At 40.4% G+C, this 25,761-nt stretch overlaps 2 protein-coding genes across 6 annotated transcripts; both read left to right on the top strand.

Moving 5' to 3' along the window:
- Positions 1 to 597: 597 nt before the first annotated feature.
- Positions 598 to 14,104, top strand: ddx6 (DEAD (Asp-Glu-Ala-Asp) box helicase 6). 2 transcript variants are annotated; one of them, XM_034223034.1, is made up of 14 exons: positions 598 to 729; positions 1,485 to 2,052; positions 2,143 to 2,206; positions 3,424 to 3,528; positions 6,153 to 6,282; positions 6,652 to 6,798; positions 7,499 to 7,593; positions 7,723 to 7,845; positions 7,972 to 8,100; positions 8,305 to 8,421; positions 8,911 to 8,974; positions 9,841 to 9,942; positions 10,038 to 10,217; positions 10,973 to 14,104. In XM_034223034.1, the coding sequence occupies exons 2-13, from the start codon at positions 1,871 to 1,873 to the stop codon at positions 10,211 to 10,213; spliced, it is 1,434 nt and encodes a 477-aa protein (XP_034078925.1). In that variant the 5' UTR covers positions 598 to 729; positions 1,485 to 1,870; the 3' UTR covers positions 10,214 to 10,217; positions 10,973 to 14,104. The 2 variants fall into 2 exon arrangements, with proteins under 2 accessions (XP_034078925.1, XP_034078924.1); XM_034223033.1 differs by lacking the exon at positions 10,973 to 14,104 and having other exon boundaries at positions 626 to 739; positions 10,038 to 10,213.
- Positions 14,105 to 14,164: 60 nt separating this feature from the next.
- On the top strand, positions 14,165 to 25,471 carry treh (trehalase (brush-border membrane glycoprotein)). Of its 4 annotated transcripts, XM_034223026.1 has the most exons (16): positions 14,201 to 14,312; positions 14,878 to 14,978; positions 15,070 to 15,217; positions 15,305 to 15,392; positions 15,796 to 15,896; positions 16,035 to 16,127; positions 16,269 to 16,385; positions 17,022 to 17,144; positions 17,245 to 17,294; positions 17,906 to 18,106; positions 18,212 to 18,429; positions 20,560 to 20,671; positions 21,274 to 21,386; positions 23,936 to 23,989; positions 24,289 to 24,433; positions 24,860 to 25,471. In XM_034223026.1, the coding sequence occupies exons 1-15, from the start codon at positions 14,230 to 14,232 to the stop codon at positions 24,424 to 24,426; spliced, it is 1,740 nt and encodes a 579-aa protein (XP_034078917.1). In that variant the 5' UTR covers positions 14,201 to 14,229; the 3' UTR covers positions 24,427 to 24,433; positions 24,860 to 25,471. The 4 variants fall into 4 exon arrangements, with proteins under 4 accessions (XP_034078919.1, XP_034078917.1, XP_034078916.1 ...); XM_034223025.1 differs by having other exon boundaries at positions 24,289 to 25,471; XM_034223027.1 differs by lacking the exon at positions 16,269 to 16,385 and having other exon boundaries at positions 24,289 to 25,471.
- The last annotated feature ends 290 nt before the right edge of the window (positions 25,472 to 25,761 follow it).

Here is a 25,761-nt window from a genome sequence, read left to right as displayed (position 1 = left end):
TTGAGGCCTATTTAAACTAGTATGGTATGATGTGGAATATAGGCCAGGCTGTAAAAAAAATACCGGCAAGTTATTTATCTATAAACAATATAAATGAAAATAATATGGTCAATTACATGTACAAACATCATCCCATCTTGGGTTGAGGTGGGGTTGCCACACAATTATTTTGCCCTTTTCTCCTGACATGTAATCTCCTATTAAGCTTGAAAAATGAAATAGAGTACATTATGCACAATAAAGCTTTGGTAATGTGGAAGTGCATTTGACACTATAATGTTAGTGAAAGTATTTGGCATAATCCCTCTCCAAGCAAGTTATCAGAGTAAGATTGGGTAATGTTAACAATTATTACAATTTTACATTTTGAGTGATTTTTTCTTAGAAAGTGGCATCAACCATGACACAGAAGATGTAGCTGACATTAATTTGAAGGAAAAAGAACATGGATGCACACAATACCAAGAAAAGCTCTGGCTCGATGGATGCAGTGGAGTGTTTGTACATTAGTAATATAAATTAGTCTGAAAGTATCATCATGGAAGCTCACCCCATAGGTAAATCCTTGATTATAAATGAAATCAGCTGATTAGGTGGATGGGGGCGGGTTCAAAAGCGAGTGGAAGCCATCTTGGACAGTTAGTTGACAAGCCTATTTCGTAGTCAGCTAAAAAATTGAGAACACCTTACAAACACCGCATAGAGAACCGGTAATTTCAGCTAACCAAGGTAACTGCATGTACGTCTAAACTATTTCTAACTTTGCATGGTTCTTTATCCTATTTCTCATTATGTTTTGGTGACTTGTACATTTGGCGTTTACTGTAAATGTTGTTTCACCAGTTTGTTAGCGTGCTAGCCGACCTAGCACGGAAAACGAGTCGGCTGAGCTAACTACCTGACTGAGATTAGTAAATGGTGGGCATCTCATTTAGTCAAATAGTACTCTTTGGAAAGAGTGTCAAGTGTTATTTCGAGTGGTGTTATAATAATCTGACCGTTACATACAATACTCTGAATCCAGTATTGTAACGTCGTTAACCGAACTAGCAAAACATTAGCACAAAGCTACTGCTTCGTTTGCTAGTTAGCCAGAAGTCCACGGCTAGCAGAAGGCTAACGTTAGCATCTAGTTGGTTGTATTTAACAGACAAACTGCTCCTCGTCGGTGTTCAGATATGTATCCTCTTAAGACTTTCAGGTGACAGCGTTGGGGTTACTTTACAGTTAACCTAATGTTGGGATTGACCTCGAAATGCAATGTTGTTTTCATATAAGCAAGCAAAGGTTAACTAAATAACATTACGAATCACCGCTGTGTCGGTCAACTTTTGACATGTAGGCCGGCCAGTTATTCAGCTGAATAAAGATTTGATATGTCTCCATACCCTCCAAATACAGCATATTGTAATTTGCCGCTTATCATCATGGAATTGTTTTGTCGGATAAGATGTTTCTAACACTCTCTGTCCCGTATGTTTCAGGGTTGGAGAAACCTGATAAAGGACGCAGCGGCTCTGTGAAGCTAAACAAGATGGCTAGCTGAAGAGTCTGCCAGTACTTGAAAGCTAGATCAGCCCTTCTGGTGTATGGTTTTCCATATGGCAATGGCAGATAATTCCATCTATGCTAAATCCTAATTAAAAAAAATAAGAAGAGGAATTTGTTATTTTTTACACTTGAGTAGTGCTGTACTGTTGAGGAACCTGCTGAGACAAACACGATTTGAACAATTTACATTTGGATAATTATTGAAGTCTTGAGAGGGAAGGACAATCTTAAGTATTGAGTGGTCCCAGCAGAGCGGACTCGCTGCATCTAGAGACTGATAGATACCTCATTGCTACTGGAAGAAGAAAGCATAGCAAACATGAGTACCGCCAGGACAGAGAACCCAATGATTTTGGGCTTGTCCAACCAGAATGGACAGCTCCGAGGTTCAGTGAAGACTGCTGGAGCGCCAGGTGGAGGTGTGGGAGGCCCTCAACAGCAGCTCAATCAGATGAAAGGCACAATCAACAATGGCAATTCCCTACCAGCCCCTACAACCAAGTGAGTGATGAAATATATATATGGCATGTTATCAAAGGTATTGCTGTCAAATCTTATGTTGCATGCTAAAATTAACTTTATCTTTCATAGGCTTGGAGATGACTGGAAGAAAAATTTGAAATTGCCCCCAAAAGACACGAGGATGAGAACATCGGTTTGTACAACATAGTTCTTCTGTTTTGCTTTTGACATGTTTCTAGTTAGGTCTCATTTATACATTTTTCATTCAAATGTCAGCAATTGTTTGTTTTTTTGCCAGCCATGCTAGAAAACCCTGCTAAACTTGGCTATGTTAATTTAATAAGAATGTTATTTACATACCATTACTTTGGTGCGAATGATACAACATTTCACATGAAAAAAATAAGCAATACATGTATTGACTTTCTGTTAACCATAAATACGCTGTAATACCTTAAAGGTGGGGTAGGTAAGTTTCAGAAACCGGCTCGAGTGCACTAAAATTTGAAAGTACACAGCCGAAAAGAATCCGCCCCTTCCTTCAGACTTCCTTACAGAGCACCTCCTCCAACACATATGAACACGCACATGACGTCCGCAGACTGGTGAAAGTGGCCGCCTGTTGCTGGCGAGTCATTGAAGTACTGCTGCAATGCACGTCCAATGAGGGCACGAGATACATTTGTGCGTGCACGAGATGGAAGGCTGACAGACAGGGCGGCAATCCAATCCGTTTAGCCGGGCCGGCTAAACGGATTGGTTGTACTTTTTACAGTATTACGGCTTCCACAGATTCCATTTTTTTTATGGATTTTTTGTCAAAGCACTTCAGATATTATTTGCTATCGGGATGTTAAGAGCATTCCATGGAATATAACAAAAAGTGTATCTGGAGCCGGTTTCTCAAACTTACCTACCCCACCTTTAACGGACATTATCCACTAAGATCTGGGGGGCCTTTATATTTATATTGTGTCCTTTTTTTATTTGAACATACTTTCATTCTTAAAGCCTTCCTCTTATTAAAGTTGTTGCCGTTTTCGCGTTGGTGTTTGACGTGTTTAGTGTTTCACTTGAATCCACCTGTCTGGGCTTTATGATCTGAAAGTGGTGTTTTCTTTTTCTTTTTTCTTCACAACATGCTTCACTTGGTTACATTTAAGAAAACAAACTATTTCACAATGTTTGTTTCTATACATTCTTTGTTTACAAGTGCTTCCATGATAGATTTGTATTTGAAGAGCCATTTTCTATTGGGAATTTCTGTAATTGGTTAACACTTTAGTGCACTTATTTAGGGAAGTAAAAACCTCCTTTCATTATCAGCTGGTCATAATTGATTAGTTTAGTAACTTTCTGTTTAAATCTTTTCAACCAAATGCTAATTATTGCTTGTTTTTATGATGGCAGGATGTGACTGCAACGAAAGGCAACGAGTTTGAAGATTACTGCCTAAAGAGGGAGCTGCTAATGGGGATCTTTGAGATGGGCTGGGAAAAGCCCTCTCCAATCCAGGTACATTGAGACAAGACTCAGATGTAATCAAGAAGGTGCGTTTGTGTTTTAAAGGAGGGCGTGCCTTTTTTATTATAAGCTTTGTCACATTAAAATCTTAGTCATTTTAGTATATTGACAAAATATTCTCTTTGATACCTTTGCTTAATTAGGGATACAAAATACTTTTATTTATTATTGTCTATCAGTAAATCACTTTTTAGTTTTTTTTTATGTGATATAACTCCTGCGTCTCAATTTCAAATGTAATCCTAATGGTGGGGATTTGTTTAAAATCTGGATACTGTGGGTTTAGAATTTGGTTTGGTGCTTAGTCAGGCTCTGGTGAAGCAGCACATAAGAAAGTAAGCCTTTATTCAAAGAGTTAAGCCTTTTTTTAGGCAAACGCTTGGCATGGCATTAATTCTCAGTCCACTGCTTAGGTCCAGACTAAAATCGTGATGGCTGAAATGACATTACATTTTGTATTTTCATGGTTCCCAAACCATTTATTCTAATGAGTTTGATCCCCCGAGTTCTCCTCGTCTGACCTATTCAGATAGACCCACTAAGAGGGTTTAACTTGTGTTGCTGAGCAGCCTGCATGGGGTATTAATAGACCAATACCTCAGTACTAGGGGTGTAACGGTTCATAAACGTTTGGTTTTTAGGTCACGGTTCGGTACGTTTTCGGTACAGCAGAACAAATTATCACAAAACATAAAATATTTTTTGGGTTTTTATTATTATTATTAAACTGTGAATAATGTATTCACTCAAATACAAAATAAACATTAAGGTGCAGCATTTCGATGAACTGAAATAATCTGTATTTGAACTGTACTGTACTAGTACCTAAGCAGCCAGCTTGACATTATGACTTGCTTGTCATTGAATTTTCATGTTTTTTTAAAGAAAGATGAACTTGTCCACATTGCTTGCAGAAAGGGCAGATCTGCTGGCACTAACAATGTCTCCTGATGTGGAGAACACCCTCTCTAGGGACAGAGGTAGCAGATACAGCCAGGTAGCGCTTTGCTAACATGGCAACATAAGGATATTTGGCGTTTGTAATAGCTTTGGCTCAGTCTGAACTCTCTGCGAGTGGTGGAGGCTTACATGCTAGCGGGAGTTGGGTTTGCACTTCAGTCTTTTTTCTATGCCTTTTCAAATAAGTGTGCAAGCTTGATGTTCTCAAACTTGCACACTCAAACCAGCCGCGTAACCAATGTTAGTTGAACAATGCCGACAAACAGCTTTGGTTCGGTCCACCTGTCTTTGTCCGTCATCCTTGAACGTAACTGCGAAACCAAAATGTTCCCAAACCGGAGACTTCAATGATGCTGGAGGATTTTCGAGCTCAACTTTATCTGCGTTCGCCATTTCGACAGTTCCTCAAATTACTGACTAAATTTGAACGCATCCCTCTGACCAGCTCTCATAGTATGCCTCTCGTCCAATGAAATGACTTGCTCGCTCTATGACGCGTTGAACCCAATGTGAGCAAATTACTCTGAATGCTGCGACGCAGCACCTGAGATTACTTCCAAGAAGTTGTTCACGTTCTCAATTTTTAACGTTATATTCGTTCGGTAAACTTCGGTACACTTCGGTACACACGTGTACCGAACCGAAGGGCCCGTACCGAATCATTTCGGTACGTGTACTGTTACACCCCGGCCAGGGTGTACTGTACTGTTATCAAATCAAATCAAGTTTTATTTATATAGCACATTTATAAACGATTTTTGGTCGAGCCAAAGTGCTGTACATATAATAAAAATAGCCTACAGTAGAGACACTTTACAGCTAATACAACAGCACAGATTGTTCAGAATATCAGTATGAGAAAAAACGACACCCTCTGTCCTTAGACCCTCTATCCTTAGACCCTCACATCGTACAAGGAAACACTTCCAGAGAAAACCCACAGTTTAAGGGGAAAAAATGGGAGAAACCTCAGGGAGAGCAACAGAGGAGGGATCCCTCTCCCAGGACGGACAGACGTGCAATAGACCGCAGAGACAGGTTCAGCCACGACCAAAACGTCCACGACTTTATCCAGAACTCAGGATAGAGGATCCAAGACACAGGACTACAGCAAGAGGATCAGACTCGACTCCGGATCCCGGCGTAGATATAGATACAAAACGATAAAAGATTTGGCTGGGTTAATCGGAACAAGAGAATACACAGACACAGACAGAGAGGGAAAAGGTCATTGGATAAAAGTTATTCTCTAGAAAGATCTCATGAACTTCCCCACTCAATCTATCAAGACCCGAGCAGTTCTATTAGAAGTCCAAGGTAAAGGCACAGGCTGGCGCATATCGCTCATGGAATCCCTCACCATATAAACTCTGACCCCTCAAGTGTACAAGTGAAGAGACGCCATGTGTCAGCTCCTTTTAGAATATAATTTCTTCTCTTCTCAGAGAAACAAGGGTATGAGAAGAGAGGCAGAACGGGACTACGTAAATGCACTCTCCTAAATATTAAACGAGTATGTTACTCAGTACTGTTACTATTTTACTTTCCATCCAGTTTGAATTGAATATATTTAGTTAGAACAGGCAATGCAATGACTGTACCAACCAACACATGTAGAACTGTGTATGAATCTGTCATTTCTGCTTGTTGTTCAGGAGGAAAGCATTCCCATCGCACTGTCAGGAAGAGATATCTTGGCCAGAGCCAAGAACGGCACAGGGAAGAGTGGAGCCTACCTCATTCCCTTACTTGAACGCATTGACCTGAAGAGGGACTGCATACAAGGTGACACAGCTCATGTTCTGCCACAGTTAAAGTCAAAAAGTAAACTCTTGATTCTCGCCGAAGTCTTTCTTAATTGTTCAAGCAAAAATCTGAAGTTCTATTCTATCAATTGGGAATATTTAATAGTCTTCTCTGACTTGATTGATGAGTAAATTGAATTTGTTCAAGATGTATCAATAATTAAGAAAAGTGTCTGACCTAGTTGTATGATTATATTCAAAAATAATAATTAAATGATCAACCTCTGTCAAACTTTAATAAAGACTATAATCAAGGTTTTTGTGAAGCTCAATGGTTTTAAAGCTTTTTTCATGATTAAAATATGTGTGAGTGCTTTTCTCACAAGATTGTTTTCTGCTTTTATTCCAGCTATGGTCATAGTACCCACCAGAGAACTGGCTCTGCAAGTTAGCCAAATAAGTATCCAGGTCAGCAAACACATGGGTGGAGTGAAGGTAATGGCGACCACAGGTGGAACCAACCTCCGCGACGACATCATGAGACTTGATGAAACGGGTAAGCACAATTGATGTTTACATATGTTGTTGCTTTGTTTGGGTTCATGCCAATTACTGTGTTAATATCTCAAATAAGTTTTGTTACATACTATTTAAATACAAGCACATCGAAACCCCAATCTGTTCTGTTGAAAATAAAAATGGCAACATCAAATTGGGCATATCTTTAGGTGGATTTATATTTTGAGTTCAAGTTGTTGCATGCCAGTCCTGTTCAAGTATTTAGTCTTGAGTCTGGAAAGTCTGATCTGATTCTGTCAGTATCTCCCGCAGATAGTAAAGAGTCCCGATCCTCTTTGGTTGGATGTTTTCAATCTGAGTTTCTCTAAAGGCAATCATCTTTGTACTTACTCGCCACATAAACAGATGCAGATAAACCCTGTTGTCAGGACGTGTTTCACTGTGGTGTGGTTTTTTTATATTGTTGATGTTTGATTGGAAGACGATTGAACTTTTGCAGCCAATCAAGAGTGAATATTGCCAAATATTTGTAGATATTCCTCAGAATTAGATACAGCTTTCTAAACTGCATCACGGCTGAATATTGCCAGTGCGATTAACATGACGTATCAATTAGTTTTTTAGCTATACTTATTTAAAATCCTGAGCCAACTCATCTCTGTCTGTCTTTAGTTTAAGCCCCGTGTGTCTGCTATATTTATTTAATTTGTTTTCCAAATGTTCTATTTATTTTACAGTACATGTGGTCATTGCTACTCCTGGGAGGATTTTGGACCTCATCAAGAAAGGAGTGGCCAAAGTCAATCAAGTGCACATGGTCGTTCTGGATGAAGTGAGTTGAAGTGTTTATTTATGGTTCTTTTATTGTTCTACATTTACCGGTGACTTTCCGGTGCATTCTGCACCGATAGACTGATATCAACGTGCCCTTCTCCATCTCCCATGCTCCTCTGCTCTACAGGCTGACAAACTCCTGTCTCAGGACTTTGTGTCCATGATGGAGGAGATGCTGGGCTTCCTGGCCAAACGGAGGCAGATCCTGCTTTACTCTGCTACCTTTCCTCTCAGCGTGCAGAAGTTTATGGTACATATTTCTCCGGTTTGATCCGAGAACTTGTCTTTATCATTTCTTATTGCTCAGCGCAAATCAGCCTTCATAATCTGCGGCACAACCTGATTATAACGGCTCCTGTCTCCCCCTGCTTTGTAGAACGCACACTTGCAGAAACCCTATGAGATCAACCTGATGGAGGAGCTTACACTGAAGGGTGTGACTCAGTATTATGCTTATGTAACTGAAAGGCAAAAGGTCCATTGCCTTAACACCTTGTTCTCCAGGGTAAGTGTCCTTTTTCTTTGTATAAACTCAAGCTGTTATTAAAACAGATGTTAAAGGCCATCTTGACTGCAGGCTTGTAATAAAAACTGTCCGGTCATAAATAACGCATCATTTGGACATGTTTTTGATTTTCATTTCATACACATATTGATTTCAACATTGACTACACCTGGATTCACCGCTGTTGTTTCTTTGAATGTGCAGCTCCAGATCAACCAGTCTATAATCTTCTGCAACTCCTCTCAGCGAGTAGAGCTCCTTGCCAAGAAGATCTCCCAGCTCGGTTATTCATGTTTCTACATTCATGCCAAGATGAGACAGGTCAGCTCAAAGCACTGCCTCAGAAATACCAGCACGACCAGCTTTAAGACCAAAATACACACAGGTGGCGATGGGTGCATGCCAGGACAGCTGCTGCTTTAACTTTTGGCATGCAATAAAGTGGCGCATCGTGTTGACATGCATGTCCCTCGACTTGATGTGAATGTTCTATTTTTGGAGCGTTGCTGCCACTGCTAGCTCTGAGAAACAGTCCTGTTCACAACTGGGTAACTGAACAACATGCACTACAAACCACAGCGTTTCGACTGTGCTGCCTTGTTATTTGTCTTCTACTCTTTCAGGTTGACTTTTATTACATTTGAATGGATTCACATAACATCCTAGTTTGGCAGCTTGTACTTTAGAAAAGGTTTACAGACGTTCACAACAGAGCTAACGTGGCGCTAATACGCCACAAAAACATGAAAGTGTTGCACTGCAGACCCACCACATGTGAGGCTTACTGGACATGTCTTTTCTGCTCTCCAGGAGCATCGCAACCGTGTGTTCCACGACTTCAGAAACGGCCTCTGCCGGAATCTTGTCTGCACTGGTAAGTGGGAGAGCCATGTGCTACAAATGTTCAAGTAGAACTGTACAAATAATGAAGCGGTTTACTTTCAACAAGCAGCTTTAAAGCATCTTTGTACAAAAAAAGGCTGGAGGGTTTGGGAAGTGCTTAGTTAAAATGTAATGTCATTTGTATTGCTTACTGTGACATGCACTTCAGGTAAACATCTGCATACAGCTAGACACCAGGCTAATCCAACTAGCAAGCTACAGCTGAGCACAACCTCCCTTGCAAAAACGTACTTTTTAGAACATGTCATCCAGAATGAGTGTTTTGCATGTGTGAATGTGCACATGAACAGCTGTTTGGCTCACAGGGTTTACCAGAAGGATGTATCATACTGAAAACAAGCTGCTGCTGTTCCAAATTCCTATACAGCCATAGCAGAACAATGCATCAGATTTAAAAGCTCTGGAATGATCCACCTGATCATGAAAGAATGGAACCAGTTTGATGAGTTTCCAGCATGAACACGGCTAAGGCTGACACGGAGCCCAAGGTGCCTGTGGAAGAACAGTTTGGAGTGTGCCGTTAGCCTGGGTAATGGGAGGTTTTGCTACAGCGACACTGAAAAGAAACGAAAGGGAAACTGTGTTATTGTGGTGACACATTCGTACATATTATTTTGTTGTGACATGTTGGCTTGAAATGACTTGCTTCACAGGTTTGTCCACGTTTTTCGGTTGCTATTTTGGTACTAATCGGAACACCATTATTGTTGTCATGTTTTGAATTCCAGCCGAGTCATACGGGTTAAAATATCATTGAACTGGCTGTTATGCACATTCTTAACATATTGCTTCAGATGGTGTTCATATAGGTTTGCCTGCTTTCTTTGTTTCCTCCAGACCTCTTCACAAGAGGAATTGACATTCAAGCTGTGAATGTTGTGATCAATTTCGACTTTCCCAAGCTGGGAGAAACGTACCTTCATCGCATCGGTAGATCTGGTAAGAGCCAATACGGGTTGTGTTTCCCTCTTGTACAAATCATGATTGCTGTAGCTGAGAATAACGACTGAAACCTTCACATTCTTAATCTCCAGGCCGATTTGGACACTTGGGTCTGGCCATCAACCTCATCACCTACGATGACCGCTTCAACCTGAAGGGGATCGAGGAGCAGCTCGGCACAGAGATCAAGCCCATCCCCGGCATCATCGACAAGAGCTTATACGTGGCAGAGTACCACAGCGAGAGTGGCGAAGAAATCAAGCCATGAGCCAGTGAGTACAGACACAATACACACAACACATAGCTACTCTTCCAGGATCATTCAGCTGCTCTTCTGGTCCCGTTTTCTGTATTATTGATGCAATGCATCCATTTGAACACACCGGCCAAGAAAATAGATCTTCTTATTAGACTGATAAATGGGTCACATTACAATTTGCTGTGCTGGTGTTCTGCTACTGGGCATGCCGGGTCATTTCTATAACTCAAAGGCACAACTAAAGATACATGAAGCATTATTACGGTTATTACCCTGATGGTGTTTCCTGCTGTGAGAAGACGCAGGAACATGAGCAGTTCTTACTGTGCTCTGATATGGCTGCACTTTATTGAACTTTATTTTGTTAAAGCCCCGTGTTACACAAGGCGTCTGAGCTGAAGTGTGCTTCAGCCGGTCACTCCATCTCTAGCAGCTGCAGGAGGCACATAGTCCTTTTCAAGAAGTCTGTTCAAGTTCATCTAGAAATGGCATATTTTGGTTTCACTTCATTCACAAACTGTTAAAAAAAAGTCAAGAACGATCACAAGACATAATAGTGAAAAGGGGCCCTATTATAAGTTTGTGGGTTTCCCCTCTCCTGTAGAGTGTTGTAAATCCCTGTTCCCTCCAGAGGGAGTTTCTCTCCCCCACGCCCCCCTTTTGTGCGAATAACTGTAACGCCATCTTTTCATTCCTGCATGCTGAATCATTTAAACATGTTTTAGATATTAAAGTAACTAACCTTCTTTCACTCTTCTTTCTTTTCAGATCAGTCCATCCTCCATTCCCCTTTTGTATCTTTTTTTTCACCCCCCCCCCCCCCCCCGTCTTGGAGTTCTCTTGTTTTAGTTTTTTTATGTACAGTTTCTGTCTGTGTTCCTCTTCTGGATGCCACCATAAGGAATGTGTATTTTGATGGACGCGTTTCGGAAGAACTCATTTGCCTTTTTGATAGGGCTCAGAGCTGCTCCACCACACCCTGAAGACACGAGCACCTGGAGGAAAGCATGGGACCAAGTCGAGAAAAAAAAATATCAATGCACATCGTGAAGATTCATATCCACCAATGACACAAAGCCAGCACCAACAGACCGCTATACGACACCCTCCATTCTCCACGTTTTATTTTGAAAGTTTTAACCAATTTGTATCAAGTGCCTTAACAAGCAGTTCAACTCGTTCTAAAGTAATAACCCCTCATTATCCTTCATCTTGATCACTTCATGCCACACACTCACGGTCACCTAATTGAGAAATGGCTACACTAATTTACACATAGGTGAAATCATAACTGTTTTTTGGTTGGGTCATACGTTTGCAAGGAATGGAGATATGTGGGAGGGAAGCCGGTCGGATTTATCTTTTAGCTGGCTTAGCTGCACTTGAGTCTGGCTGATAAATGAGGACACACTTGGATGTTCCATGGACAGAGATGCTGGATGTTTCCCAAGAGACAGCCAGACTTGTCCGGTCACTTGGAAGGAGCTTGTGCTTCTAAAAGACCCAGAGCCTTTCCTCCGTCTTCAGCGTCAGAACACTAAAAATGAATGAGCAGCCTCTCAACACCACGAGTCATGAGGATTCCTGTTTCGGCGGAGTTTAATCGTAGGGAACGCTTTTGGTTTTTGTTTTTTCTTTGCCCTGTGTTTCACCTTCCTATGGATGGCCATACTTAATTCTACGAGACGTGCAGCGGACATGTTGGCTGCACTTTACTCCTTGTGTATATACCTTCATTTTAAGATTGTTTTAAAACGAGTTCAAAAGGCTGGCTACAAACTGAAGAGCTTTTTTCTTTTCCTCCCCTTTCTCTCTTGTTAGCACTGGAGACTGTTTCCTTTTTACTGCCGGTTTGTTTGATCTGCAATGTTGGCCTGTGAATTTATTTATCATTTTAGAAAGTGCAGAATTTATTAGAATCTAAAACATTGAAATGACCTTGTGCATGGAATGTTTCAGGAGGCAGAGTTCATCACTGATAATCTTTGTAGCGCCTCAACATTTGAAGGAGAGTGCAATTGTTCAAAGCACTTAAAATGAGATTGTTTAAATTGTCGCCCTTTTTCTCCTGCTACCAGTATTAACAAGAGTTTGGTCTAGACGGATGGCTTTGTTGAGCATTCGAGTAATGAATTATTTGTTTGTCCTCAGCCTTAACTTGTGAAACACTCTCAAGCACACTCTGAAGATCTGCAGTTATAGAGAGTTGTTATTGGAAGAGAACATCATATTCTATCATGTAGTAGTAGTAGTACTACTCGCTGCAGGGCAGCTGAATTTGAACAGAATAAGTTTTCTGGGGAGGTATTATCTGTTACGTTGATCTATGTGCTCTTCATGCACGGCTACATTGCTTCACACATGTTGAGCAGGGAGCCGTGGATTCATTTCCCCTTGTTGACGAATGTTAGCCGAATGCATCAAAACAAACTATCTGACTAAAATGTAGCAGAAATGTAATCTCTGTGCATCGCAAGTTAGCTGGCTTTCTAAAAGAAAAGAAGCCTCGTTAAACAACCGGAGCAGGTTGAGCTGCACTTGGCGCACAGAGAGACGTTCAGGAAATACACTGACTGCACCGCTTTTAAAGCCCATCATGCCCAAATGGGAACTGGTGCAGAACAAAGGGGGATGGGCAAGAAGAATGACATGTTACTGTTAGTCGGAACGAAAGAAAACCCTGAGCACCTCAGACTGCTGAGTTTATGGCTTATTTCTCTATTGCTTTGACATTTGGGCTTTTGGTTAGTTTGTTTTTATGCAGCATAACCTACTTTGCATTAAGATCATCTGGACACCTGTTTGCAAACTGGGTTCCCCTTGTTATGGTGAGATGCTTTCCAACTGTTCTAATCAATGAGAAGTAGTATTGCACATTTAATTTAAGCTCTTTTAAAATGTACCAGTGTGACGATGTTCAGTTTAAAATTCCCTTTTTATTTCTCATTGGTTAGGACTGATCCCTGTTCTCTCAGCGTTGTCGTCCCTTAAATACATACCCATCTAATTTGGCTGTTTGGGGTTAGGGGGAGGGCTGTTTGAAAACAATATTCAAATGTAAATGACGCATTCGTTGAGAGAACCGGGATCTAACTGCACAGGCGTTTGGCAGCTGCCTGTCTCTGTGGCCCACCGGCAGTAACGGCAAAGCAAACGCCTCCAGGGCGTAACTTGGTAATCCTTCAAGATTTAGTGTATTGCTACTTTTTGATTGGATGCTGCATTACTGCCAGTGGCTGCCACTCTGAGAACCTTAAAGACTGAGACAAGAGCATCTCGCCCCAGATCGGGCGCCTCAATTTGATAGTTTTCTGTAACTAAATTGTCTCATTCTTTAAGGAATTGTTTTAAATTTGTGGGGTGGTTTAAATTCGAGCTCTTGCTGCCCTGATGCACAGGTTTATCCTCTTTTGAGATTCCCAACAAATTTACAAAAAAACACACTTTTTGTGTACATTTTGGCCAACCCATCACTTATTTTAGCGAAAATGAGAGGACTGCTTTCAAACTGATGCATCAGTAAAACAAATTGGGGAGGGAGGGGCTTTGGGCCGTACAAAAAACGAGATATGATCTTAAGATCCAGAGTTACGGTTATAGGTTAAAAACGTTTTGAAAAAGTTGCCCTTAAATTTGGATTTTTGTATTTTCTTTCAACTGAAACGTTCAAGAAGTAGAGTTAACCTTACTTAAAACAAAAAATCTCCAAATTTAAGTGAAGAATTTAAAGCCTGCGTTAATCTTTTTTTCATTTATTTGATGGAAATTTGGTCGTTATTCAATTGGAACATTTTCTTTTCAGTGAAGCATTTTAAAATGGATTTGAGTTTAAAAAGGATGTTATCAATATTGTTGGAAACAATTGAAAGTTATGTTGAAAATAAAGCTCACTGAAAGGTATCTTGTGGTTGTGTTTTCCTTGGAGCTCTGCAGTGTCCTGTCGCTCTCTCACAGCCAGGTGTCACTGTCTGGAGAAAGTTCTCAGACCGCAGCTCGCGCAGTTTCACTTTGGTTTGTGACTCAAAATGCACAAGTCGCTGTTTCTCTGTTTATCAACTGTGGCTCTTTATGCCTGTGTATATGCTGCTCTTCCGCCTCCATGTGACAGGTAAAATGCTGTTTTCCCTTGAAAGGTTTTTGTATTCAAGAGATTGTTGAGACAGCTTCCTGATCTTTAACTTCTGATGATTCTAAAGATCTGGTTGATTTATGGCTGTAAATCCGATTCGTCTGAAATGAGTCTCAAACATTTTTACAACCCTACATCTTTTTTAAAGTGCATTTCCCACCAAAAGTAATGGATCTTATTTGAAACTACTTTAATACCTTTTAAAAGTCTATCGTGTAGGAATTTCCTAAAAGAATAATCGCTCAGTGGAAAGCAGACTAGCAGTGAGCTGTCTTCACTTGCTTAGTTCGTGGGATAAAAGCAGCCTTTTGTTGCTGAGCACCTGAGGTTATTTAGATTGTTTAAATGTTCAAACCACCGTGCACAGCAAACACACCTTTCATATATCTGGCCTTGTTCCCCTGCAGCAGATATCAGCAGACCTTTGCCCTCACCCGTTTACTTAGGTGACAGGGATATGGCTTTATTGCTTCCCTGAAGGACTGCATGTCAATATACCATTTACTTGTCTGTTTAATAATTGCCCACTATAAATGAATTTCAGTGAAATATTCTGCACCGGGCCCATCTTGCATCAGGTGCAGACCGCCAAACTGTTCGATGATGATAAATACTTTGTTGACATGAAACTGAGGGAAACTCCAGGTAAGTTTAAGATGTTTTAAAGAATTTAAAAAGAAGGGAAAACATTTTTGTTCTTCATGCGACTCCTTTTGTTGCCCACTTTGTTTTCTAGACGTTGTTTTGTCTGCTTTTCGCAACCTTTCAAATGAATCTCCAAACAACACCGTCCCGCCTGCTAAACTGCAGGAGTTCCTCAGTAATTACTTTGAGAAACCAGGGACAGAGTTTGAGTCATGGACCCCACCGGACTGGCATACCGAGTGAGAACCAGTTATTAGAGGATTCTCGATCAGATCAGTATTGCTTTTCTTTGGTTAGTCGACATTGTTTATGTTTTCTATTTACAGGCCAAAGTTTCTAGGAGGAATAGCAGACCAACAACTACGTAACTGGGCTGCACAAATCCATAATCTGTGGAAGTCCCTCGGCAGAAAGGTGAGATGAGTGAAACGATTATTTGATTGGCCTAATTAAGTCTAACCTTAACTAATTTAATATATATATATATTAAACTAAATTAGATACCGTGTTCAGTTTCTGTGATGTGAATTATTAGACTGTAATTACAATTAATACCTTGGGGGTTTTGTTCTTTGTTGGACAAAGCAAGTTATTATATAAAGTTCAGATAAAACTATACTTAGTAGCTTAATAGTTTACATAAAGAGGAAAGCGCACATCAAATCAATACACAGCCATGGTAAGTACCATCATTTTAAAGGCAAGTCCACAAGCGTATAAAGCGTATATGCCTGACGACTTACCTTATGTATATTGAGGTTAAAGCATCCACTTACACTTGAGTCTAAAGCCTGCTGAAGAATGATGTCTCTTCCAGATCCGCACAGGTGTCAAAGATCACCCCGAGCTCTACTCGCAGATATACACCCCGCACCCTGTTGTTGTGCCTGGTGGGCGCTTCAGGGAGCTCTACTACTGGTGAGTGAAGGATGAAGGCTGTCTCTCAGCTGTCTGGGAGAAAAGACTCTCTGGGTCAGACCCAGGCAGGGGTCTCTGCTGAAAGCCCAGCTTGGTGCCGTGTGCAGACAGTGATGTTCACCTCTCTGTGCCCAACAGGGACTCCTACTGGGTCATCAACGGCCTCCTGCTGTCGGAGATGACAGACACGGCACACGGGATGATTCAAAACTTCCTCTACCTTGTCAACAGGTGAGCCTTAAAGCAAGTTTCATCTCTCACTTAGAAGTCCACCGCACTGCAGATAACATCCTAAGTTGTACACTTTGGATGTGGAACTCTCCAGGGGGGGATTTCGTGATTTGTGCATTATCAGATTTCACAATTTCACAGATATGGATTCATTCCAAATGGTGGTCGGATTTACTATGAAAGGCGCAGCCAGCCTCCATTCCTCACTCTAATGGTGGACAGCTACTATCGAGCTACCATGGATAAAGAGTTTCTCAGGTGATAATATGGCCGAGCTGATGTCCTGCACCACACATTATCATTTTTCAGCTGCATCTCCTCCAAAACAGAAGGAAAAAGGCATAATAAACATCAGAACCTCAGTGCTCCTATCTTTCTGTGCCTACAGTTTGTTTCTCCTAACATGCTTATTTAGAAAGACACACACAACGTAATGCTATTAAAGGGGTCCTATTATGCTGTTTGAGGTTTTCTCTTTCCTGTAGTGTTATATATCCCCCCCTCCTCCATTGGACTCCTTTGTTTACTCCTGTAACATAGTGACATCACAAGATATCACTCGGATATCTATTGTCTAGCGCTCCCTTACATTGCTAAGGCGCAGGACATCACTAAGCAGTTGACCAATCACAACAGAGCCGTCCAGCTAACCAATCAGAGCAGACTGGGCTCTGGTTTCAGACGGAGGGTGAAAAGAGGTGCTGCACAGGCAAAAAAAGAAATGAAAGAGCTTTTTGAACATTAAAGCATGGAAACATGTCACAGATGAGGCACAGAATACAAATATGAAACCTGGAAATGAGCATAATTGGATCCCTTCAAAGACTGTGAAATGTAGTTTAATTAAATGTTTTTCGCTCCTGTCTGTACTCACTTCACATTTGACTATTTTAGAGGAGCTTTGCCCACTCTGGAGCAGGAGTACCGCTTCTGGATGCAGAACCGCTCTGTGGCTGTGACGCTGAACGGGGCTCAGCATGTACTGAACCGGTATCATGTGCAGGTGGGCTCCCCCAGGTACACCTGAATAAATCCAGAGTAAATAATGAACAATTGTAAGATGTCTTTGGTATGCAGAGTTGGCCTTCACTTCACTTTGTTTTTGTTTTCTTTCAAGGCCTGAATCGTACACGGATGATCTGGAATTAGCTGAAGGACTTACTGAAGGTAAAGGCTTTATTGTCGTTCATATTCTGCTGATTGAATGAATCTTTTCGAGAAGGGCTATGGTCTTGGTTTTATTCCATGAGAGATGGACTTAAGGGTATTGCTGAAGGGTGTACTGTAGTATTATAAGCTCTCCCCAACAGAACAATTATTCAAGGATAATTTGTGCCAAACATATCCACTCGGAAAATGAATCCGTACCCTGTTTTAATGAATAAACATTCATTATTTCACATTGACCCTGAACCATTGTTTTAAGAGAAGCTGTTCAAAGGGGTAATACTCAGTTGTTTTCCAAGATGCTAAAGAAAAACACATCCGAAATGTGTTTGCGGTGCACAGATTCCTGAAAATGTTTTCCTTTTATGTAAGAATATATTTAATAATAACAAATAGTCATGGTCATTTAGTTATTTTCTCCGTCTTGAAAGAGATTCTATTTTCTCTAAAGCTCGTAGTAAAAAATAAAAAGGCAAAACTGAAACAAACATGTTTTTCAGAAGGTGCATATTTAGTGTTTTCCACATCCAGTTAACAAACATGACACACAGAATAAGTACAACACTGGATGCTGATTGGTTGTGGCTCTACTGTTTTTTTCTTGCCTTCAGACCGCAAGGAGCAGCTGTGGATGGAACTGAAAGCGGGTGCAGAGTCTGGTTGGGACTTCACATCCCGCTGGTATGTAGATCGTGATGGGCAGAACAACGGCACCCTGGGGGACACCAGAACCAGCCAAATCCTGCCAACTGACCTTAATGCCCTGCTGTGCCTCACTGAGAAGACTCTTGCTTCATTTCACAGGATACTGGGCAAGTACTTGAGCATCATTTGACCTTGGCACTAACTTTTCTTTGCCTGCGTAGTTCTTTTAGCCCCAAACTGCTGTTGCGTAATGATGTGCTGTTTCCTGACAGGTGATGGTGACTCAGCCGCACAGTATGACCAGGCAGCCGCCCGCAGACTGGAGGCCATAGAGTCTTTGCTGTGGGATGCTGAGAGAGGAGCCTGGTTTGACTTCAACCTGGTGACACACTCCAAACACTTTGAGTTTTACCCATCCAACCTGGCACCTGTTTGGGCCCAGTGCTATTCTGGGCCTCAGATGGGAGAGAAGGCAGTACAGTATCTAAAGGTTGGTAGTAATTCTTGGCTTCATTGTGGTCGCAAATATATTCACAAATATATTATAAACAATCAATAATGTTATTGGCCAAGTGTTTATCTGAAGGGTTGTTTCATCCAAATTACAAAAGATGCACTTTTTTCCAACTTATCTCATATGGTATCTACAGCAGCTATGGCCCACTGTATGTTTAGTTTCATTCTAACTTATTTAGAGAAATTTGTCTCTGAAATATTTGCTGTCACCTTAGCGTCAACATCCACCTCGGAAAAGTAAAGCCAATAGCCGGCAAGGCAAGTTTATTTATATAGCACCTTTCAACACAAGGCAATTCAAGGTGCTTTACAAAAATGAAAGACATTCAGACAAAGGCATTTAAAATCAGTAAAAGATAATAAAAGAAACATTAAAAGAAAAAAGACATGAATAAAAAGTTACAGAGCAGTTTAAGATATGAATAGTTCACACAGAAGTTCCACTTTACTGATGAACACAACGGCTCAGTTTCAGCGACAAAAAGAAAAGTCTTCAGTCTGGATTTAAAAGTAGTCAGAGTTGCACCGGACCTGCAGGTTTCTGGGAGTTTGTTCCAGATATTTGGAGCATAATAACTGAACGCTGCGGGGGGAGTCTCTACTGGTTCCGAAAAAGTCAGATTGTATAGAAAAGTCTGTGAGAAAATGATCCACTTCTCTCTCACATCGGTAAACATTTTCCTGACAAAGTTTATGGTCTAAAGCACTGGTTTCAAGTCGACGTTCATTTTGAAATGATGGTCCCATTTTTAAAACAAGGTAAGTGTAAAGCAGAATGGTAATAATAGCTTGTGGCTACCTTGTGATTCTCATGTTGCTATTACGTTGTAGTTCGTGTTTTCAGCTCATGAAAGTACATTTTGACATTTTGCTCCACTAAAAATATTTTGTTTTTGTTCTACCCTCTTTTTGTCACTTTGAATCCTAAAAACCAAGTTGGCATTGGAAAAAATGCCTGAACTAAAATAACAAAACCCAACGCTGTGTCGGTGACTTTGTATGTGACTATGTCGATTGAGATAAACGTAACGTCATTTCGATCTCTCTGTCTGTAAACACAAACTGAGTAAGATTGACATTAAAGTTGACTTTGACTTATCAGGAACAATTCTCTTGTTGTCTTCATCGCAACCCTTTCCCATCCTACCCTTGCATTGGTTTATCATCCAGGATCTTGACAAATGCATTCAAAACTGTGACTAGATACCAATTGGTGTTAGTAGGAAAATACATTATGGGACCACTTTATTAGGTGCAGCGGTAATTTAGTTTTTACTGAGGTTATAATTAAAGATGGTGTGTAATGGACTTCATTATATTGAAAGGTGCTTCTCGTTGTGTGTCCTCCCTATTTAAATACACAAGGGTGCAGGACGTTAGAAACTTAAAACCCTTGAATATAAGAAGTCCTGTATAATTACATCAAAGTGTTCTCACACCTTTTTAAACATCAAATTCAAGGACTTTAAGGACTATACAGGCAACATTCTTTCAAATTCAAGGGCCAGACATGGCATTGTTTGTGATAGGGATTATTTTATGAGATCTAGAGGCTCCTTTTTAATGTAGCTTCATTGTGTTTTCATGTAAATGTATTTTAATGTGTCCTGTCTGCATGTGATGTGTTTGAATGTACTCTTAATATCAGGTAATATGAGATTTGGCACATGCAAACCAAATAATAATGTCTTCCTTTTCCATGCAAAAAGTAGAAATGTTATCCAAAATCTATTCTAGGTATGTATATATGCCATTTGTGGGAAACAACCCTTTAACCCGTACATACTATACATAAGCCCATATCAAACTGCAAACATAATTTTGCTATGGTAAGATGGTGGTGTGATCGTTTCCCTCAAAGAACAATAAATGTGATTTCATATTTCCTAATATACCTTTCTGAATTACTTATGTACATTTGTTATTTTTTTATTTCCATTTTAGTTTTTTCAGCCATGAATCCTGACTACTAAGAAGCCCACCTCGTAGGACATTACACATGCCTTTATAAACTGCTCATGTCCTCCAGCAGATGGCGCACACACTGCACTGGTTTAATCTATGCATGCTCTCATGGTTGCTGTTGTTCTCAATGTGTGTACAGAGCAGCGGTGCTCTCCAGTTCCCCAATGGAGTTCCGACGTCCCTGAGAGAGTCTGGGCAGCAGTGGGACTATCCCAATGCATGGCCTCCTTTGCAACACATGTTCATCGAGGGTAGGTAGCAGTTAATTGATTTGCTGCTAACCTTCTTGAAATGTGTAATAAATCTTATCCAATTGTTCCACTAGTTCTGTTTTTTTTGAAGAATAATTTCTAAAGAAGCACAGCGGTTTAAGGTCTAATTTGCTTACATCCACTCCCTTAAACATCTAATCAATCCAAAGTTATAATTATGTGAATGTTGCCTCATTGTTTGTGTTCTTGAAGTCTAACAAACATGGTTTATGCATTTTCCCCTCTCATTGAACACTTGGAGAAAAAGTCTATTTTCTAGAAATGTTAAAGGAGCCCTCATACATTTTTGTATTGGTTCTCCCTTTCCTGTAGTGTTATTTATTTGTGCATGTAAATGGTCTGCAAAGGCTAAAATCCCAAAGTTTGGTCTCGTCTGCATGATCAGAGAGTAGCTTGAGTTCTGGCGCTCAAAACTTCTTAGTTGCTTAAATCTGTATCGGAATGACTGTCCTGTAGAACTTTTTATGAAAATGTTTACCATGCAATCCCAGCCAAAAGGGCCATGACAAGAAAACTAACCTTAATGCTGAGAGTTAGCTAGTTGGGTCTGTGTTATGATGGAAACTTTCTTGTATTTCCAGGTTTATCCAAACTGCCTTCAGAGGATGCTAAACAGCTAGCATTTGATTTAGCCCAGCGTTGGATCAAGACAAACTGGCTTGCATACATGAAGTATGAAGCCATGTTTGAAAAGGTGAGTCTTGTAAATGAATATCCTCGGTAAGTGCTATGTTGACTGAGAAAGCTGTGTACGCCCAGGAAACATAATAAGAAAAAAACATGGAGTAATTCTAACTAGTGTGAACCAAGCTGGCAACAGCTTTTTTACAGCTTCGCTCATACTATTTTCACAACAAAAGGCCAACTTAAATTCACTTAGCATTTTGCTAAGCGGTGTTTAGAGTATGAGAGGTCCTGATAATTTATTCCGGTAAATTATTCTGACCTCCTAATTGACCTTTCCGAAGATTATTGAGTCTATGTAAGTTTGCTGCGTGGCTCAGATCCACCAACGTCAGCAAGATCTCACCTCTTCCTAACCCCCCCGAAGAACCAGGTTCAATTAACTGCTGTTTCAATTCAGACAACTCTCTTTTAATCTGTTTAAGCGATCCCGAAGGATTTTGATATCAGTAAATGGAGTGTGCTCCTACCTAAGTGTGTGTGGCAGGGTGCAATCTTACCTTTGACGCAGGAGAGGAGAGCACAGGTGTCTTTTAAAGGATCCCAATCCAACAGGTGGGATTCAGTTTATTTGAAGAAAAATAGGTCCAAACTAATACAGGGTTTTTACCTTCTCTCTCACAACATTATAATCATCCTAACAAAAAACCGTGCTGTGATCATGTTCAAATGAAACTTTAATTCACAGTCTTACATTTATTACCAAAATGTTTTAATTTCAACTGCCCATTTCAGTTGTGACATTTTAAAATTCTCCCGATAGAATTTAGAGGTATTTTCTCGTAAAAAGACCGGTGACAATAAAAAGCGCATTCAACTTTTCATTCACCCATTTATTCACATCAGTTTCATACACTTTTTCCGACACAGACGGCGGATTAACACTCAAAAACCCATTCCTGTCCGCAAAATTCGGGGGACCAGATGTTTTCCCCACAGGTCGCGGTATTTATAAAGGTTCATACACTTTTTCCGACACAGACGGCGGATTAACACTCAAAAACCCATTCCTGTCCGCAAAATTCGGGGGACCAGATGTTTTCCCCACAGGTCGCGGTATTTATAAAGGTTCACACACTTTCTCTCATCAAATCATTCCACTCAGCCAACAACCAATAAATTCGAGAGATATTTACCCCGTCTAGAAAGACCTTACCGAGAGCTATTAACCCAGCTCTGAAGCACACAGCCTACCGGGAGAGAGTCTACCAGGGGTCACCCCCCCTCTCTCGCGCTCTCTCAAAAAACCAGTCTCTTTATGCTAAAAAAACTGGATCCTAAACCCAAAAAAACAAAACTCCTCCTCTCATGTTAGGGTGAAAAGGACATGAACTCTCTTTGGCCTCTTAATGTTTCTCCCCTTAGTGTGAAGCCCCTCCCTGTGGACTGCTGCCAGAGGAGAGGAAGAAAACTCAACCTAAACAACCCACTTTGTTTTGTTTATACTGTAACTATAGAAAACCTAAAATATGAAGCATTTTCATTGTGGGTTATACAAGAATATAATTGATTATATTTGATTATAACTAACTTTCGTTTTTAAGTATTAAACATACTATGAAAACTCACAACACCCTCTTTTCAAAACGCAAAGTTCTCAAATAGCAACAGAAAAAATTGTAAGCATAGATTCATATTCAAAAACCGTCAAGAAGCATTCTCATTATGGGTTTATACAAGAATATGATTGATCATGTATGATTTATAATTAACTTTCGTTTTTTAAGTATTCACTTCATACCATGATCTCAATTAACTTTCGTTTTAAGTATTCACTTCATATGAAGATCTCAACAGCGGCAACAAAAAAGACTTGCTCACAATAGGCGACGTACATCATACTTATAATGATGCTCTCTCGACCCTGCTGGTGTTGGTGTTTTTTTGCAGTTTATATTCAGGAGCACCTCTGTCCAAGTGAGAAGTCAAACTTTCACTCGAAGCAAATCACTCCGTAGGCGACAGCATCCAACAAAAACAGCCCAAGCTGACATCCATTGAAGCAGAATGATTTTGTTCTTTAGCCTTTGGAGCGCAATTTGAGCAAATGCACCACCATTCCAAGTTCTCTCTCTGCACCTCAGGTACAGGAGGCTCCCTGCCAGACAATTCCTCCTAACTGCAGCCGCACCTTCGGGCTCGCTACGCTGCAATTATTCGGCGAATAAATACCTCTGCACTCTTTTTTGGCCTAACCTTTCGGTTGTTCAAGTGTTTGCAATACAATGGAAACGAATTGGTTATATTTTTCAACTGCTTCCACAGCATGCCCCCTGTCTAGAAAATAAAGCAGAGTAGTTTTTCCCCTTTTTCCAACTATGTCACTGTAACGTCACATGACTGCTGGATGCAGCATAAAACAACAGATTTTAGATTTCCTTGTTAAAATACCACTCACTGAGGAATCTATTGCTTCAATTGAAATATCCATCAAGCCTGATTGTACATCCACGTGAAATGTGGCGGATTTCTCCAAATGTGTCACAGCATGTGGATATTGATATGTAGCACAGTGATAACACAGCTGGCTCAGAATGTGTTTCCTTCCTCCCAACACAGTATGATGTGAATGGCGACGGCAAACCTGGTGGTGGAGGCGAATATGAAGTTCAGGTATTTTCTTTGATGTGCTGAGGGTGTAGAACTAATGTGCTTATAGTCTGTCTCATTTCATGCAGAGCCCTGCTAATTCTTTCTACATTTGCATGCTCATGTACGCGTATACTCCTCCTCACTTCTTCGTCATTATCATCTTCTTTCTGTGCAATCTTCTACTCTGTTGGGTGTTGTTTTCTACTTTACATTTTGTATTAGCATTTCCTTCAGACAAATTGAACATTTGTTTTATTTCTAAGTGTCTAAATACAAAATGAATGTGTTGCTCATGCTTCACTGTGTTGCTGTGTGTGTAGCTTGGTTTCGGTTGGACCAATGGCGTGGCCCTGCAGCTCCTGGACCAGTACGGGGCCACTCTCACCTCAGGAGGCAGCCGAGTGTTGTCTGGCCTCCTGCTGCCACTGGTCATCTCAGCCACTGTCATGCTCCAGTGAATCAGAGGTGACAAAAAAAAACCTGACTGGAGGTTGGATTGTATTACCCTCGACAAGGAGGTTATGTTTTCCGTTTTGCTTTGCTTGTCAGCAGGATTACAGAAAATCTACTGGCCCTGAATTCTATAAAACCCAGTGTAATGGTTTGGCATGATCAACCAAAGATCAACCATTACAATTTGGAGCAGATTGGCCTTTGCGAAGCTCTTTGCTCTCTGAATACTTTGAATGATTTCTGATTTCACTGCACTACATCACTCCTGTGTACTGACAACTTCAAACACACATTCAAAAGAAAAAGAAAGACTAAATTGTGCATATTTTACTTTCACAAGATTTTATATTTTTCAAAATCATATATAATCAGGAGGAAACTGGATAAGATCTTTCATAAACTAAGAATTCCTTTGATGAATATTTTATTTATCCTCAGAGGTAAATGATCCCTGGAAACATCAGAAGATGCAGATCATGTCGGCATTTCTCTCCGACAGGCTGTTACTGCTCGCTGCTGCTCGGATTACAACATTAATTCGTCCCAGATATTGAACCGACATTACCAACAGTTATTCACCTAATTCAATTATAAACTTTATTGCTGTGCTGCAGCTTAACTCACTCTGATGCCTTTTTATTTGCATGCAAACTAGAGTTGGAATGTGAACAAGATCATGTGAGCAATAAAATGCAGAGTGAAAACATTGATGTTTACAACAGTCTTTATTATGTTGGATTCCTTTAGACACTTTTAATACATATTTACAAATCAACCAAGCATTTCCTGAGTACAATGCTGGTAATCTAGTGTTGGCAGTGTGTACAAATTCATAACTGTCTTTGGCAGGATTGTATCTTCCTACGCACCCCTCGACCAAGAGCTTATTAGACAACACTCGATACAACATTGCATAAAATGAACCATGTTTTTCTTATGATAGTTTGATGCAAAACACAACACTTCTGACCACAATAAAACATATATTTCCTGTGGCTAGCAGTAGGATGTTTGGTCTGCCCATTTCCACAATTAAAGAGTATACTTGAGCATTGTGGGTAATCGTGTTATTTCTCCTTAAACTCCGGTCCTCAAGACAAAGCTCAAACGTCAAAGATTTTGAAATGTTATGAAGGAACTGAAAATATTTTATTGTAACATAGAGGGACAAGAAATAATTTAAAAGAACAAAATATTTACAACTGTTTATATGAGTGTATAATCACCTGGAACGTAGTCATTGTATTATCTTTAGCTTAGAATTAGCACTTATTATCTTCAGTCACATTTCTACAGTAGCCCAGAAGGGACAAACCAAACGCTGGCTCTAATATGAGCCT

This window comes from Gymnodraco acuticeps, unplaced genomic scaffold (genome assembly GCF_902827175.1).
Source record: "Gymnodraco acuticeps unplaced genomic scaffold, fGymAcu1.1, whole genome shotgun sequence".
NCBI lineage: Eukaryota > Metazoa > Chordata > Actinopteri > Perciformes > Bathydraconidae > Gymnodraco > Gymnodraco acuticeps.
The sequence above is the reverse complement of the archived record's forward strand: the minus strand, read 5'-3'. Positions and strand labels throughout refer to the sequence as shown.